At 39.5% G+C, this 17349-nt stretch overlaps 2 protein-coding genes across 3 annotated transcripts; both read left to right on the forward strand.

The window, feature by feature from the left end:
* On the forward strand, nucleotides 1–6961 carry LOC137947892 (serine/threonine-protein phosphatase PP2A catalytic subunit). The gene is made up of 6 exons (XM_068793719.1): nucleotides 1–537; nucleotides 4108–4222; nucleotides 5573–5681; nucleotides 5761–5838; nucleotides 6047–6238; nucleotides 6460–6961. Exons 1-6 carry the CDS (start codon nucleotides 285–287, stop codon nucleotides 6631–6633), a joined length of 921 nt encoding a protein of 306 aa, XP_068649820.1. The 5' UTR covers nucleotides 1–284; the 3' UTR covers nucleotides 6634–6961.
* A 3619-nt stretch (nucleotides 6962–10580) lies between these two features.
* Nucleotides 10581–13251, forward strand: LOC137948672 (homeobox-leucine zipper protein HAT5-like). Of its 2 annotated transcripts, XM_068794793.1 has the most exons (4): nucleotides 10939–10991; nucleotides 11202–11248; nucleotides 12083–12471; nucleotides 12696–13251. In XM_068794793.1, exons 3-4 carry the CDS (start codon nucleotides 12094–12096, stop codon nucleotides 13137–13139), a joined length of 822 nt encoding a protein of 273 aa, XP_068650894.1. In that variant the 5' UTR covers nucleotides 10939–10991; nucleotides 11202–11248; nucleotides 12083–12093; the 3' UTR covers nucleotides 13140–13251. The 2 variants fall into 2 exon arrangements, with proteins under 2 accessions (XP_068650893.1, XP_068650894.1); XM_068794792.1 differs by lacking the exon at nucleotides 11202–11248 and having other exon boundaries at nucleotides 10581–10991.
* Nucleotides 13252–17349: the final 4098 nt, after the last annotated feature.

Here is a 17349-nt window from a genome sequence, read left to right on the forward strand (position 1 = left end):
TCTCTCTCTCTCTCTCTCTCTCTCTCTCTCGGACGCGAGTTCATCCACTGTTGCAGAAAATAACCCTAGGAAGTTTTGGAGAAGCACGGAACTCGTAGGAGGAGAAGTAGAATTGATTGGTCGTATGTGGACGCGTCGACGATCTTGGCGGAACGGGAAAACCTAGCCGTAGCTCTGGCGTCTCCGACGATGTTCAGATTCGTGTTGTGATCGGATTTTCCGCATCGTGTGTTTCGTCTGGTTGGTCGTGGTTGGCAGATTTGGAACGTGGAATCTCGTGAAAGATGCCGTCACACGCGGATCTAGACCGTCAGATTGAGCATCTAATGGAATGCAAATTCCTGCCGGAGGCGGAGGTGAAGACTCTGTGCGAGCAGGCGCGGGCGATCCTCGTCGAGGAGTGGAACGTTCAGCCGGTGAAGTGCCCCGTCACAGTCTGCGGGGACATTCACGGGCAGTTTCATGATCTTATCGAGCTTTTTCGTATCGGCGGCAATGCTCCCGATACGAATTACCTCTTTATGGGGGATTACGTAGGTCAGTCGCTGTTGGTTTTTAGAAGGAAATTTTGTGGATTTCAATATTTGGTATTTATCTTTTTTTTTATTTGCTTGTTTTCGGATAGTCGTTTGACGATCGGTTTATCTGTTTATCATGGTTATTTTTATTGTCCTCCGATTGTTTTGGATAGTAGGCCATCTGGGAAACTGCTATTGATTGATTGTCTATGCTCTTCATTTTATTTGTTAGGATCATATAATTTTTTTTATTCTTTTTTTTATAAAGATGTATTTATAAACAAAATTTACAAAGGAAGAGGGAGCAGCTCCCTCACAACCAGATATTGCAGGGACGCTCCCTGCATGGCTAGCACAATGATTTTTTATTTATTCGAAGCATATGTTGATCAACTTGTAATGGTTGGTTATGCTCCTGAGCACGAAAACTCGTTTCCTTTCTTTTTTGGTTTTTACCCGTCATTTTATGGATAGGGCTTTGACAGTATTAAGGAGATGTACATGATTCTTTCTAAGGCGCTGTTACTATAGGCGGTACTTGATTTTTTATTTTCCGTGTCTTCTTACCTTTAATGCCCTTATTATTGCCAAAGCCTTGAGATGAATTTCCGTTGAACTCCTGCAGCTAAAAAAATGTTCACCTCTAAAATTTCTTTTATAACAATCTAATTAAAGGACTAGCTAGAAGAAGGCTGTGATATGCAGAAGCGAGCCGCTGCAAAAATATTGTTGCTGTAGATATGGAGCTGATGTATTTCAATTTTTCTGTTTTTTTATTGCATATTGTTGCTTGTTTTCTATTGTTATTCAGATGTTTGAGAAGCCATTGTCCACTATTCTTTATTTATCTCTGGATACTCTCATAGTTTCTAGCGCTAATTAGTTTTCATTGATGTTTTAAACTACTATTTATTTGCTAAATAGTTATGTTCTCTTGTTCTCATGGGTCCAGTCGGTGATTAGAATGTTATGATTGTACCTTTAATTAAATTAGTGAAGTGCTTGCTACTTAGCTTGAGATTTCTTTTTCCAATCTAAGTTACCTTCCCAATATACATAGATTACACTTTTTATAAATGATAGTGCACAAATTTTTTTAGGGCTTAATATAGTTCACCTTTTAAAAAAAAATCTTTTTAATAATCTTATTTTGTTGGATTTATCATTTTTATTAAGAAGAAGTATCTCACTAGTTTCTGAAGAAGAACTATCTCATTAGGTTCTTTTTCTTTTTTTAATGGACCTTATTTAATTTTTTAAGACGAATTTTTTTATTTTATGGTTATTTTGCTCGTGAACAAAAAATTTGGTGCTTGAAATCTGTGGCCGCTTTTAAAAAATGAACACAGTCAAAAGATATATTTAAATGACTTTTTCCTGTGGACTCAGACCAGACAGAGAGAGAGAGAGAGGGGGGGGGGGGGGGGGTGTATGTTCTCTAGTTTGAGGTCAACTGTCTCATGGGTTTGGAGTGTAATGTATGTCAATAATCAACTCTTAAATGAAAAAAATTTATTTCCTGTCCGGTTTCCGGCTTAATGCTTTGTTGATAGATTTTGTTATTAAGAGTGTCTAATAAATTCATACTTGGGTTCCAGTTGATTTCTCTTGATTGAGTACCTACTGTCATGACCTTTTTGTACATCCTACCTAACTGTGTTGGGGTCCTGACAATGGTTGGGCCACCCTTCTGAATATAAAGTATTCTGCAAGTTCTTTTTATTATTACTTGTAAGGTTTAAATCTGTTTTGACATACTGAAACATATGTTCTTATAGAAGTAGCATGAAGCAATAACAACTGATAATTGGAAAATTTCATACAATTTGGTAGATTTGCAGTGTCCAGCAATACTAGGTAGTCATGGATATGCAACTCTCTGAGGAGAAGAGGTATAACCAAGAGAGTGGTATCAAATAATTAAAGCAAGGCTGCTGTTGAAAGGGTCTCGCTCTCACTGATTTTATTGTTTATTTCTTTTTGACACTGTTCCATTAGTCTCTTGTAAATCTTAGTAGATTTCTCTCTTTTTGCTTGATTAGTTGTATCCACTGGCAGGTCTGACTCCCTTGGCTTTGGGATGCCGGTTGTTATTATTATTTTTGCTGAATAAAATATCCATTTCTAAAGAAAAGTAAGGTTTCTTTTTAATCTTGTTGGTCCACTGATAGTACCTTATGATTTGATAGTTTCTGAACATCTTCAACAAAATCCATGATATCAGCTGATCGGTGTCCAGTCTTTGGTATCCCACTCCTTGCTTCGCTAGCTACCTTCATGATTCTCTTGCTCAGGATGGAACCAACCTTAAATGTCTTGTTGTGGGTAATTTTTATTACCGTTGTATAACCTCTGTAAGGGGCTCTTCCTTTATTTGTGGCCTTCCCTTTCTTTATCAATAAAGTCTTGCTACTAAAAAAAACAAAGAAACATCACACGGTAAGTTGTTAATCATTAAGATATTTATTAAATCTGAAAATATAACCAACCTTGAAGTTTTTTGGTAGAAATGGCCAGGTTCATATTTGTTCTTTGTTTGTTTGCCTCCTTTTTTCAGTTACTTTTTAAAATCAATATCCCAACTCGGAAAAAAAAATTAATTTCTAAATGTAAGCAAACTGGTTGATGATGATCTGGTTATGATCATGTAGATAACGTAATTGAACCAGAACTAAACTGTTGTTTTTGCCATTGAATGGGAGCAGATTGGGACATGTACACCGATCATTCTGACTTTTTATTTGAATGTTAAAAAAAGCATCTCTAGGTGTATTTCACTGCGGAAAAATGAATTTGTCCACAATGATGATCTCTGCTAGGTAGATTATTGTTTTACAGTTGCTTGTAGAACTTCATTGGCTGGATCAATGTCTGGTTATGTTTCTAGCAGCATGTAAACAAAGGAGATTGTCGTTTCTGTCTTCAATTGTGTAACAGGAATTATCATACTAGAACGAAAAGTTTTTTTATTTATGACATTACACAAGGATGAGATAGTGGTGCACAGAAAGCTAATTACAAAGAAAAGGATGAAACCTTGGATGGAAAATTACTAAATCAATTCATAGTTTTCTAGATCTTTCTACCTTTTCTCTTTATTACCGCTGTTTTGTCATATCCAGATATTGTCTTTGTTACTTTTCTGCATTGTAATTGTAACTCTCTTTGATTCTTCTTCTGCAAAACTATATCACCTTGGAAGAGAAATTAAGGTTTAGAGGCTTCAGCTTTCTGAACAACTTTGGTTAAATGCATGTGCTGGAGGTTCTTCAAAAAGATGTATGTGCTGGCTGACATTGTGCCATAATCTGGTGAATGTGTACTTTGTTTTTGTTTGAAATGTACTAAAATGCATGATGTATTCTTCTGTTCCTTTTATTTTTTTGGTATATAATGTTAAGTTTAAAGTAGTTTTGGAAATTTCATTTTCTATCTCTTATTTGTGATGGTTTTACGATTTTTTTAGTAGCAAAAAAGGGGGAAAGCGTAGTGTGTTTATTGTCTTCTTTTATAGGCTACAATTTTTTTTGAATGGTTAAAGTTTTTGTATTCCTTAATCATTTATCAGTTTGTATACCTAATTTTGCAGATCGTGGTTATTACTCTGTGGAGACTGTCACACTTCTTGTGGCATTGAAAGTCAGATATAGAGATAGGATTACTATTCTAAGAGGAAACCATGAGAGTCGGCAGATAACTCAAGTGTATGATCTTCACTCTCCTCAACCACGAACTATCATATAATTAGAGGCTTTGCATATGAGAGGGTTTTCGGATTTGCTGCTCTTGGATTCTCTTATCCAGTTCCGGATTGAAAGAAATTGTTTTTGGTTCTAAGGATGACGAAATATAATTGTTTGACATTATAAAAAATTGTTCTTCGTTGCTTCATAAAAGATGTTATTCGCTTGTTATTTTTGTTTACTTAGGCCTTTGTCTGTTATTTAGTGCAAAATGTGAGTTTACTGGTTAATTCTTGGTTGGATGTGCTTTTAAGGAGCAATACTTTCCTGTTTTTTTAGAACCTCTAATCTGCTTTTGATTTACTTTTATGTTGTAATCTGATTTTGCTGAAAATGGCAAAACGATCAAGAAATTTTTATTTGCTAAGTAGTTGTAGCTTCTTTCTGAAAATTTTGATATAATTCGGTGAATGTTTCATCCATTTTGACCTTATGTCTTCTGAGATGACTACCTTTTAGAGACATGTTTTGCATCCTAGTAAGTACAGCGGTTGCCATGTGTCCTGAAAAAAGTTATAGTTAGCTGGGTTGTTCTTTTTATCTCTTGAGCAAAAGGTTAAGAGATTTGTTCAACCTACATTATGTGGTTAGGCAATAGGCTGAGGCCTTATAGGTACACTTTTTTATTTGGCTATTTTGAGTCATGACAGGTTACTGGCTTTTTTGGTACCACTCATCTGTGCCTGTATCGATCATTATAGTGGAGGCTCGATACGAGCTCTTTTTGCATTATTTTTTGCACTGCATTGCTCTTGTACATTGTAGGGGAAACTGAAGCTTAATGCTTCTGTGCCTTTTAGTTGTATACTGTGACTCTTCTGTGCCATCTCATAGTTCTTCCATTTGCAATTCCACTTCTACAAAATCTACAAAAGATAATAAATAGCATGTATTCGCTATATTAAGGAAAGAGAAACATGTGACATTCTCTTGAGCAGAGGAGAAAGAAACAGATGAAGGTACTTGATCGAGAGAGGGAAAAAAAGGGATTTAACCACAAGTCTTGCTACATATTTCCATATTCAAGTTAGTTAAACTGAATTTCACCTAAATCTCTGAGCATGGGGTACTGGGTTGCCAATTTTATTTGGATTTGATTGTTGTTTCTCATTATGGAAGCAACATGTTTACACAATGTTTAGTTGCTCTATGCAATGCCTCCGTCATATTGATAAAACGAAACTCATTTATGATGCTCACATCTTGTTAGATGTTTCCTCTGGGGATTCTGATTTACTAGCACCTCAATTTTTCCACCTATTCCTTCATAGGTTTATTTTGAGTTATTAACATTTTGAATGATGGTTCCAGGTATGGATTTTATGACGAGTGCTTGAGGAAGTATGGAAATGCCAATGTTTGGAAGTATTTTACAGACCTTTTCGATTATCTGCCACTTACAGCCCTCATTGAGAGTCAGGTCTGAATTTTTTCATCAGTGACTTTCTGAATTTGATTTAGCTCAGAATTAATTTTGACACATATCACTTCTAATGTAGGTCTTTTGTCTTCATGGTGGACTTTCTCCATCCTTGGATACATTAGATAACATCCGTGCCCTTGATCGCATTCAGGAGGTATGTATAGGGTTCTCCGCTTTTTACTGTGACGATTTTTTGTTCTTTGTGAGAAATTGCTTTTAGTTATTAGAATGTTGCTCTACTATCAAGTTCTTTGCTTTGAGGGGCTCTTTTTTGTTTGCCCCAAAGTGGTTATAAAAATCAAGTTCTTTATTTTCTCTATGTTGCCCCTAAATTGGTGCTTCTTTTGCAACTACTCTTGTAGGTTCCGCATGAAGGTCCAATGTGTGACCTTTTGTGGTCTGATCCAGATGACCGATGTGGGTGGGGCATCTCGCCTAGGGGCGCTGGTTACACCTTTGGACAAGATATTGCTGCACAGTTTAATCATACTAATGGTCTCACGCTTGTTGCCAGAGCCCATCAGCTTGTCATGGAGGGCTACAATTGGTGTCAGGTGTGTTGTGCAACCAGTAGTTGGTACCTTTCTACCTGTTTAATCTTGTTTGGAATCTGTGTATATGATGTTGGCTTAATTGATCGAGGTTATTCCTGCTTGTTATTTAATTTCCAAGTGCTTAAAACATGTATTGAAATCAACGGCAGCTTTCTTCAACTGCAATTTAATTTTTATCCACACTTGAGCTGAATGTGAAGCTCTCGTCCTTGATTTTGCAGGATAGGAATGTTGTGACGGTATTTAGTGCTCCAAACTACTGTTATCGTTGTGGGAACATGGCGGCCATACTTGAGGTTGGGGAAAATATGGAGCAAAACTTCCTCCAGTTTGACCCAGCTCCACGGCAAATTGAGCCTGACACTACTCGCAAAACTCCCGACTATTTTTTGTAATCTTCCTCTCCATACATTTCTCACCTGCTCTGGTAGTCAACGCTTTCTTTTTTTCCCTGCTGTTTCAATCTGTAGATGTGTCTTAGAAGAGAGGAGTTTTGGTATGTGGAGAGATCAGTCAATTCTTTTGTCTGGAGCTGTGATACACTGGCGGTTGCTGCTGCTTTCGTATGTAGTCAAGTAAGAGAGACTTGAATTTTATTGTGCATTGTCTTTGTATTGTTAAAAAAGGGTAGCAGCAGTACAGGAAATATATTTACTTTCATGATTTTAAGTGAAAAGTGCGGAAAAGAGCAGAAGAACGAGGCGTCATATTCTTCGTGGTCGATGGGAAGAAGCCAGTATTTAATGCTAATGGTAATCAACAGAAAAGAGATTACCTTCTCAAAAGCCACAACCTAATCAAGTGATTATCGATGTTCCCTTCAAGCCATGTATCTGGAAGTTTGTAATCTATTGCAAGCCATTTTGCTGAACTCTATATAGATGGCGCACTAGATGCCAGGGCAGATCCCTGTCAAGAAAGCAGTCATGAAGATTACAACGAGTATGAATTTTTGGAGCAGGTCTTAAGTTTTCGATTAATAATTGCTTACTCTTTTATAGAGCCAATTATTTTAGAGGCAAGGCCCTCTGAAGCTTCCCAATTGAGTGCTATATATATAATCTGTCATCTTTGCTGTACATAGTTTTTAGTCGAAAACGAAACGTTTCTCTAGATTTAGGAAGGTTGTGTATAAGAACTTTGTTGCTTAATTTGATTACCTTATATCTATCCTCTTACCTAATACTCTGTGCTATTATCTATGCCTTTTTGTCATTTACGTTAATTACGTCGGGTAAACAAGTAAGTCTCTAATAACCGAGTATGTGAAAATTTCTGTAGTTAAAGGTGGAGTTACAGTGTTCTCTAAAAAAAAAAAAAGACAAACAGATAATTGTTTAACCATATGGGTTCTGCTTAACAAAGGGTGTTTGAATAGTATAAAACTATAAAGCATAAGAAATTTGATTTTGTACCTTTATTGTATTAGGGCCTGCAAAGTGGTAGAAAAAAATCGGGTGAATTCGCGACCAGGGATGTGGTCGTTAAAAAGTTAAAACAAACACTGCACCGATTCCAAACAAGCTAATCCCTAATGGCAACTTTTTAAGAGGACTTTGTTTTTGCCGAGTTCTAATACTACGTGCATCCCATACATATTTTTTCATGCATTAATGTATCAAACTTCTTATCATCAAGCTCGAGCTCAATAATATCCTTTCGTGGAAGAATGTACCTGACACTTACTTCGACGCCATTAACGAACAAATAGGGCGATCCTGTCAAACTCTGGCCTCCAAATCCCCGCTTTTAACGGAATTTTGCTAACCAAAACCCTTACCTTTTTCTTATACCTGCAGATCATCATCTTCTCTATCTGGGTAGCCTCGTCTTCCTCCCATCTTCTCTTCTGTCACGTTTCAAGATGACTACTCCTCCCTCCCTCGACGGCGACGTCTGAAGTTGTTAGCTTTTTTTAGATTCGGATCGTCCATGGCAACCCTCGTAGAATTCATCCGAGACAACATGGGCAGGTTCCCAGCGTGGGTGGCCCACGCCGTTCTGGAGTGTTGCTTGATCATCATCCTCTTCCTCGACGGCTTCATCTCGTTCTTCTCCAACGGGTTCGCCAGGTTCTTCGGCCTCAACGTCCCCTGCATCTTCTGCTCCAGGATCGACCACCTCTTCGCCCGCCGCGAACCCGATTTCTACTACAAGGATTCCATCTGCGATTCCCACGCTCTCGAGGTCTCCTTCCTCGCCTATTGCCACGTCCACCGCCGCCTCGCCAATGTCAGCCGATTGTGCAAAGGCTGCCTTCTCTCCTTCGCGATCACAGACAACCGGACTACCTCCGTTACCTACCGCAACCTCGCCGACATCCTCAGTACCGACTTTGAAAACGACCACCTGAAGATTCGGCATCGCCCTACCACCGGCGACGAAGCCAGGGCCCACAGGTGCTCCTGCTGCGGGGAGCAGCTGAGTATCAAATCCTCGTTTGTCCCCAGGCTGGTCCGCATGCTCTCTGATGCCGTAGATGCGCCCGATACGCCGACGACGGTGCGGTCGGCGACAGCGGTGGACGGGGACGCCTGCGGTTTCCACCCGTTCGGGCAGGAGAGATACCAGGGGCTGAGGCTGACGATGGACATGGAGTCGGAGATGGCCGAGGAGGACTACGAGTCAGCCACTGCGGTGCCTTCGGAGACCGACGATGCAACCGGGCCCACTAAGTTGAAGAGATGCGACGTGAGCATGGAGAAGATTGCACCCGACGGCGGCGATGATCAAACGTGTTTGTTACAGCCGTCGGATTTGGTTGAGCGAATTGCCGCAAGATTGGTAATTTATTCAGGTTCGAAGGAGGCGGGTTATCCTGGAGCGGGAGAGTTGATCCGGTCTAAAGACCCTTCTCCGGGTCAGCAAGGCGGTTTCACTGGATCTGAACTGCCAGATAATAATGTTAATAACGGTAATCTCCTAACCTTTTATGTAATTTCGTTGGTATTACAAGAGCAAACGGGAAATAGATAAAAAATAAATAAATAATTTAGAAAATTGCAATAAAAATACTTAAATATATTTTTTCCTGGTGTAAGAGAGATTTAAACAGGGGAATGATTTGCAGTTTCCTGACGATGTTCGCATGACCATTAACTACCGGATAGAAAATGATTTCTTCTACCATCTTTTGATAACAATCGACTTCCTTGATCGATCATGTTTTATATTTTTTTCATATTTCTTATTAATTGATCATTATTAAAAACATGCCCAATCTGTGTTTTAAAACATGATTGATCAATTCATTTAGTTTGATCGATCGATACTATCCAAGCAAACCAAATTTAAGTTCATTGCTCAATCGACCTTAGAGAGACGGGTCAATCACACAAAACTTTACCGATTAAGGACGTAAAACATGACTAATCATAACAAAGTTATTGGTCGTTCATACTTGCAAATCAATTTCTTAAGAAGCTAATGACAAACTGCCCATGCTCTATGGTCGCTGGAATATTTTGTTAATTATGGTAATTATTAGGTGTCTCACCCTTTATTGAGACCCAACTGGGCCAACATTAACGGGTAAAAGAATGTAAATTCCATGGGCCACGGGCCAGCATCTTCTCAATCACGGTGGCTGAAAATTAAAATCTGAACAGCCCGAGGCGGGGGGTGTGGGGCAGGCACCCGTCCATGTGCTCCGTCCCCAATTTGGGACCCACTCCCACAAGCCCTATTCGAGATGCAAACTGTCCACGGCTCCAGCTGGACTCGAAGCAAAACTTCTTCGCACCGGAACCCACCCATCAAGACCAGAAGACAGAGTACAGGCCCACGTTGTCCCGGTAGGCCCACCTGCAAACCAATTGGTGCCAGTTTGGCGCCCGAGGCGGGTGAGCGAGGGAAAAAGGCAAGTGGGGCCCGTTGACAGAGAAGCCGGAGCCGCTCCGGTCCAAAAAGGTGGAGATGAGTCATGCCCTCCGCCCTAAATTCCGAGCCCTCAATGAAAGGGACCCCTCCTGATTGGACTGCCCCTCCCTTGTTTTCTTCCTTTTTCTCTCTCCACTACCCACCCTCGTTCTCATCTCCGTTCCCTTGCATTCTCTTTCTTATTTTCCCCAAAATGCCTTTTTTTTCCTTCCTTTAATTGCTTTTCCATTTCTTAATTTTACCTGATTATTACTCCTATCCAGCATATTTATCTACTTTTAGATCTTGAATTTAATTAATTATTAATATTTTTGATGAATTGTTACATTCATTATTTAGTTAATAAATAATAAACTTTGAAGGGTAACTATGTCATTTCAGTGTTCGTCGCGTCCACTCCTCCGCTTCTTCCCCGGGTATATATTGCCGCCTGAACCTCTCTACCACCACAGATGAACAAAGTTCCATTTGAAACTACACTTCTCTTCTGCCCTCTTCCCATCTTCTCCTCTTTGATAAGGTATACAGTGAGAGCTCTTCTTCTGACAAGTGATGGGTGTTACCTACCCTTGCTCACAGACCTCCCACATCTCTGCCATCCTCATCACTAGCTTCTTCCGCCACAAGCCGTAGAGGAACACTCGCATAGATCCGGTCAGGTCATGGCTGCTATCATTTTGGAGGGAATTCAGGGTAAAGATATATCCTTTTGAGGTTCTTCTTTTTTCAGAGCCGGGGTTGGAGACTATGGCAGGTGGGAGAGTTTACGGGGCTTCTAATATGAACATGTTGTTCCAAAACCAAGGAATTCCTTGCTCTGCGCAAGCTCTCGAGGCTCTTCTCGCTTCGAGCTCCTCTTGTCCTGCTATTCATGGTAAATTTTCTGTTTTTCTTCATTTTATGCATCCCGTTTTACGGCTATTGCTATCTTCTCTTGTTGAAAATTTTTCTTTATCTGTTCATATCAGCCTGTGTGGTTTGACTTTCATGTTCCGTAATCGTTTATTGTCTTTCTGTTCTCTGTTAGCCAATCTGGTTTGAATTAGAATCGCTTTTAAGAAGTTTCTTCCAATCTTCTCTACAGAATATTGCACTCTGTATCCGGATTATGCTTCGTAAGCGGGGGCTGATGTATGTCTGTTTGATTGCTGCTTCTTGATCGTCTCTGTTTGTGGAAAAATGTGAATCGATCGTTTCGTGTTTCGAGCTGACATTTCTATAATTTTCAAACCTTTCTTGTCTTGTGTTCTTTACCATTGGTTAGCTTAAAATCCTCAAGCGCTGTACGTCTCCACAGGGAAGTGAGTGCTTTATACATCATATTGTACAGTTACTAGCCTTTCTTTATTGCTTCACTTCAAGATGTCTCATCAACTCAGTCTGCTTCGAGCTGGGGAATATGGATCTTATCTTCTGTTTGCGAATCACTGATTTGCTTAAATTTCTGATGAAGAACATGATCATCAAAGAGCATGTGGAAGTCTTATTTTAGTAATAGACTAGATCCAATTTCTATAAAGAGATTTTGTTCTTGTTTGCTTCTTTAGTCCGATCTGGATCTTGTGGCAGGAGAGAGTTAATGCTTTCTCTGTTTCCTGTCATCAGTATACAATTCTCCCTTTTCCTATTTTTGGGTGCTTCTGCGTGTGAATCAAAATTGCTGATTTATTTACAGAAGAATTCGTAGTTTGAGATGTTCTATCCCTTTGAAGCCATTACCATCAGCGAATCATTACTATAAAAAAAAAAAAGAGGAAAAGAGATTCATTTTTTGGACAAGTTTGCCATGTGGAAATTTCTAATTCCAATAAGTTTGATGTGATTTCTCTCTATTCAGTTCAATTGTATCATCAATGGTACTCAGGAAAATAAAGCTGACATCAAACTATGTCTATATCTGCTTTTTTTCATAGAGCTGTAACATGTCTACTTCCTTTTTAAATTCGAAACATACTCCATATTCAGGCACCAGGACAATGGTTAGCTTTGAAGATCCGAGCGGAAGGGTGCCAGAAAGAACATTCTTTCAGTCGCTTGATCAAGAGGAAACAGGCGATGATGTAGATGAAGGTTTTCACCAGCCGGAGAAGAAGAGGCGGCTGACAGTAGATCAAGTTCAGTTCCTAGAGAAGAATTTTGAGATTGAGAATAAGCTTGAACCAGATAGGAAAGTTCAGCTTGCAAAAGACTTAGGGCTTCAGCCACGGCAGGTTGCGATATGGTTTCAAAACAGGCGAGCCCGGTGGAAGACTAAGCAACTTGAGAAGGACTATGAAGTCTTGAAAGCCAGCTACAACAGTCTGAAAGTTGACTATGAGAACCTCCTCAAGGAGAAGGAGAAACTGAAAGCAGAGGTAATCTATACTTCACAATATGAGCAAGGAAAGGATCAATGAAAAGGAGAGTACATGGAAACTACATTAATCTGTTGAACTGGATCAGTAACTTTACTTGGGGGATTCTGAAATTACCATTATTTATAAAATTAGATTGTTTGTGATTGGTTAAATCTAATGAAAAGTTTCATTTTGATATGGATAGCAGATTCTTACTTTCAGACGTTGTGTATCTCCGACAGGTCAATGTTCTTGCGGACAAGCTCCTAGCCAAGGAGAAAACAAGGGAAAACTCCGAAACATCTGAACTAGCCACGCAAAAGCTTGATTCACAGTCAGACGAGGAACCAGTGAAGAACCTAGTTACTGCGGCAAAGCAGCAGGTTGTTCCTATAGTGGTGTGTAAACAAGAAGACCTGAGCTCAGCTGACAGTGTTGTATTCGATTCTGACAGCCCGCATTACAATGACTGCGGCCACTCGTGTCTACTGGATCCTACCGATCACTCGAATCTCTCTCACGCAGACGAGGAAGAAACAGATAATGTGAGTAGGACTCTGCTCTCGTTTTCCTCCCCCCACCATTTTCCCAAGCTGGAAGAAGGCACCTGCGCAGACCCGCCTGCAAATCCGTGTAATTACGCGTACCCAGTTGAGGATCAAGCCTTCTGGTTCTGGGAATGTTGAGAAGTTGTGAACTTCTACGATGTAGTTTCCCGTTTTTTCTCGTCCAGACTGAGCTTTTGCTTCTTGTAATTTCTGTCACATATGATATGAGCAATAAAAAAATCTTTCATCATCTTCTCGTTGACGTAAAAACCAAGTGTTGGATATTATTGTAATAATTTAATATTTTTATTTTATTAAAATTAAATAGTTTAATAAAATTTCCGAAAATTTTAATTACTATTTGAATAATAAGATTTACTAATGGTGCAAAGTGGGCCTACCATGTGGTAGTCACATTGCCGTCCATCTTTTCCAGGACTCGTTGCCTGGCGCAGCGGTCTTCTTCCAAAGCCGACCGTGGATTTAACCACCACGTTGCTTTCTGGAGCCCACAACGTGGCAACACATTCCATCCGTCTAACAAATCGGCTCCGCCGGATCCCGACAAAGCCGTAGCTTTCCTCATCTATCCACTTGCAGCCGCGACTGTGACAGATGGATGGTTCCCATTAGACCATTCCCGCCTCGGATTCCCCCGTCGCGTCGGTTGGGACGACTTTTCAGATTTTTTTTGCCTCCGCGCGGTTGGAGACAAATGGATCGCGCCACGTAGTCGTACGTGCTGGATTGACCCACGTTCCCGATTTCTGTTTGGCAGATGTGGGCCAGGGCGATAAGAGTCACTCACTACGTGGCGATCTTTGCGTGGTGGATCCGGGTTATGCAGCCTCGACTCTCTTACACTGATTATCCAAATCAAGAGAAAAATATTTTTTTGTAATTTTTATTATATTTTAATTAATTTATGTGATAAATTGGTAAATCAATGACAAATCAAGAGAAAATTTATTAATATGCTTAATTAATTAATTCAAACTAATTTTATTTTTTCTTTAAGAGAACTTTTTTGCTTGTGTGAAATTGAATTTGATTATCTAAACAAGTCCATTAAGTTTAGGGGGAAAGTGAGAGAGTTTAGGGGGAAAGTGAGAGGGAACGTAAAGTACTTGTTGGTGTTAGTGTGCGTAATGGAAAGTACAGTATAAAGTACTTGTTTGTGTTAGTGTGCACAATGGAAAGTGTGGTGTAAAGTGCAGATAAATTATTTATTAAATAAAATATTTTGATATATCTGACTTTCAAAAAATTAAATTAAAATTAATTAATAAATAAAACATATTAAATATAACACTTAAATAAATATTTAATTTTATATTATTAAAATTATAATTTTATAACATCTAAATAAGAAATAATTAAACAAACATTGTACTACACAACGTACTACACAAATATCGTAATAGTAGAAATAAAAATAATACAAATATAACTCAATTACTTATTTAATATAATAAAAATTACAATCGTATATACAAAAATACAACACACAAAATATTTATCAAATTAGGGTGGAAAAACAGGGTGGATCTAGTTCCTTTTTTTTAGCCTTTGTCAAATTAGAAGTAGGGTTTTAATGTTAAGAGTTCGGGGTAAAGTTGAGTTCTTAAAAATATGGCTCGAGGTTAAGTTGAATCTTTAGAAACTCCACTTGACCCAAACATTAAACAAAGTTAAAATTATTTTTAAAAGGAACGAAAGAAAATAAAAATAAATGATTAGTTTTAATTATACTTTATAATTAAAAAATAAAATTAGAAAGTAATTAAATACGAAGTATTGCATAATGAAAAAGTCCAAAATATGAATATAAAATAAAAAACAGAAAGAAAAGATTATAAAAAAATTAAACATAACATAAATAATAACAATGGTTATTTAAAAGTAAAAATTAATAATAATAATTATTTAAAACGAGTTACTGTAGCTCGTCTTCCTCGCTCAGCTAGTGGAACGAATAACAGAGGTTGCAGTGAGTGGAAACTGAAAGAGAGAGAAGTCGTCGGTGCAGGGGACGACGAGAGGAAAAGAGTCGAGCGTCGGGGAGAGGTCACAAAGGGGGCAACTGAAATCGCCGAAGGTTACGAGCGAGAGAGGAACCAGAGAGGTTGCAAAGAGGGGAAAGAAGTCGCTGAAGGTCATCGGTGCTAGGAACGGCAAGAGGAAGGGAGTCGAGCGCAGGAGACAGGTTGCACAAAGGGTGATTGAAATCATCGAAGGTCGATCACGAGCGAGAGAGAATTTTTTCTTCTCCAAAGCCCTCGTTCAACAGAGCCTTCTTTCCCGACAGCCCGAACCCGATGTAATTAAGAGAATGATGTAATCGAGAGAACGAAAGTGAATTCAGAGGGGTCGAAAGTGAATTCAGAGCTCGACCCCTCTGAATTCACTTTCCCTCCCGTGCCTAAAACAAGGGATAGTGAAATACATTTGTATTTTTCTTTCCCATGCACTTACGTTGGCCACTAACAGCTTTTGGCATATTACCAGATTCTTTACGATCGGTTGTGAACTGCAGTTAAAAGAAGAAGAAGGTGAATTGCTACGTAGGATAAGTGTTCTTGAGATGATCAATTGTTACTTCACTTATTTCAGGGGTTGCTATGTAGGAAAAGTGTTCTTGGATTAAAAGAATTGTGGATATGGATCCTTCCTCTCCGGGGTTTCGACCCTTCTTCGATCTTCCTTGTCGGTTTAGTGTACAGACTTTTCAGACTGCATCCACAGGCAGAGGCTTCCTGCAATCCATACCAGATCCAATTTCGCGGCCGCGAACTGAGCAGTGATACGATTTGTGTTCAAAGAAAAAATAGAATCCAAAAACGGCGCAGAACGCTGCCATCGCCCAAGCAAACAGAGCAAACCACAGTGGTAAGATCATCGAGAACCTGTGAGCAATGATCATATTGATGGCCGTCGTCGATACCCATATGCCGAATTTCAACCTCTCCCTCTCCTTGGAGTTCTTCCCCGCTTGCTCGAAGCGATGCAAGCTCCAGAAGAGAACAAGGAGAAGCAAGTAGACGACGATGATAAAGCCAAGAACTACGACGTCGTGCAGAGATCGAATGGCGGAGAGAACCGTGCTGACGGTGAGGAAGAAGAGGCCGAAGAAGGACACGAAAGTATCGCAGGTATCGTAGTCAATACCGAAGCAGAAGGAGAGTGTGTGTGGCTGAGGAGCATTTTGGGCGGATTCCACGACGAAACTGCTGGGGAGGAGGCGGGAAGAAGATTACAAGGTTCGATGAAGACCTCGTTGAAGAAACATCAATATATAGTACCTGTAAAGAGCTCCCTTCCTAGATGTTTTTCCCTCGAAGAAGGGTAGAAATGACGTCGAGACTTCCTGCAAGGAGTACTGCTTTTTTCCTGCTCCTGATTTTCTGTCTGCCACCTTCGCAGAAAGAAACGATTTAAACAAAGACAAGGGGGAAGTAAATATATGGAATCAAGGAGTTTATTTTGGCCTTTTTTAGGATTTTCTTTTCTGTTGGCTTTCAGAACTTCGAAGGCCGTGAAACTTATTCCTGAAACTGAAATGGGATATTGAGAACACCATTAAAATGTTCGAGGAAATGTTTACGAAACTGCAATTTCTTTAAAGAATTCATGAAATCATACGGTTATTTCTTAAAATTTTGTTTACAAAGAATTTCCATCTTATTTCCAAATCCCCTTTCGAGAAACTTCCGACTTTCTTCTCTTTCCATACGTACTCGACTCTACTCTTGACTGGTGGAAGACAGTTACTTTTGCTATATTCTGGCCCTTCGTCCTGACGCAATTCAAAGAATGATGCAGCAGCTGGAAATAAAGAAACATCCAGGAAAACTTCGCCCACGACAAATTTTGACAAACTGGATGGATTTAACCATTTTCCTGAGCAAGGACACTGTTTTCGGTACTTTTTTTGTTCTTGGGGGTAAGAGTTGTAAGTCACTGTTTCTTCAGTAATTAACCCATTAGCATCCTTGTCATAAAGAAGACTTGGTCAGAGAAAGGAATTGAAGACGTTTTCATTGGCTCAGCCAATGTCGCCTCGCAGTGGATGAAGCACCCTCTTGGAATATGTTCACTGACATCGATGGGGAGAACAAAAAGAATACATGAACTCCACAGAGAAGAATCCTCAGGCTCACACATATTAACCCTAATAAAAGCTCTGTTAAATCAAAAGAAAGGTGGATGAAAGAAACAACATTTCCTTCAAAAAGGCTCGAGTGACTGGCCAGATCAGACCAGCTTTCGAAGGGGGCAAGTCTTGTATTTCCTGCAAGATTCCCTCAACTCATCCTGAGTTCAACCTCTGGATTTGGGAAAAGTAATT

The sequence above is a fragment of the Aristolochia californica genome, unplaced genomic scaffold (genome assembly GCF_029961685.1).
Source record: "Aristolochia californica isolate CCGP_79_NKW_82.1479 unplaced genomic scaffold, dmAriCali1.0.hap1 SCAF_13, whole genome shotgun sequence".
NCBI lineage: Eukaryota > Viridiplantae > Streptophyta > Magnoliopsida > Piperales > Aristolochiaceae > Aristolochia > Aristolochia californica.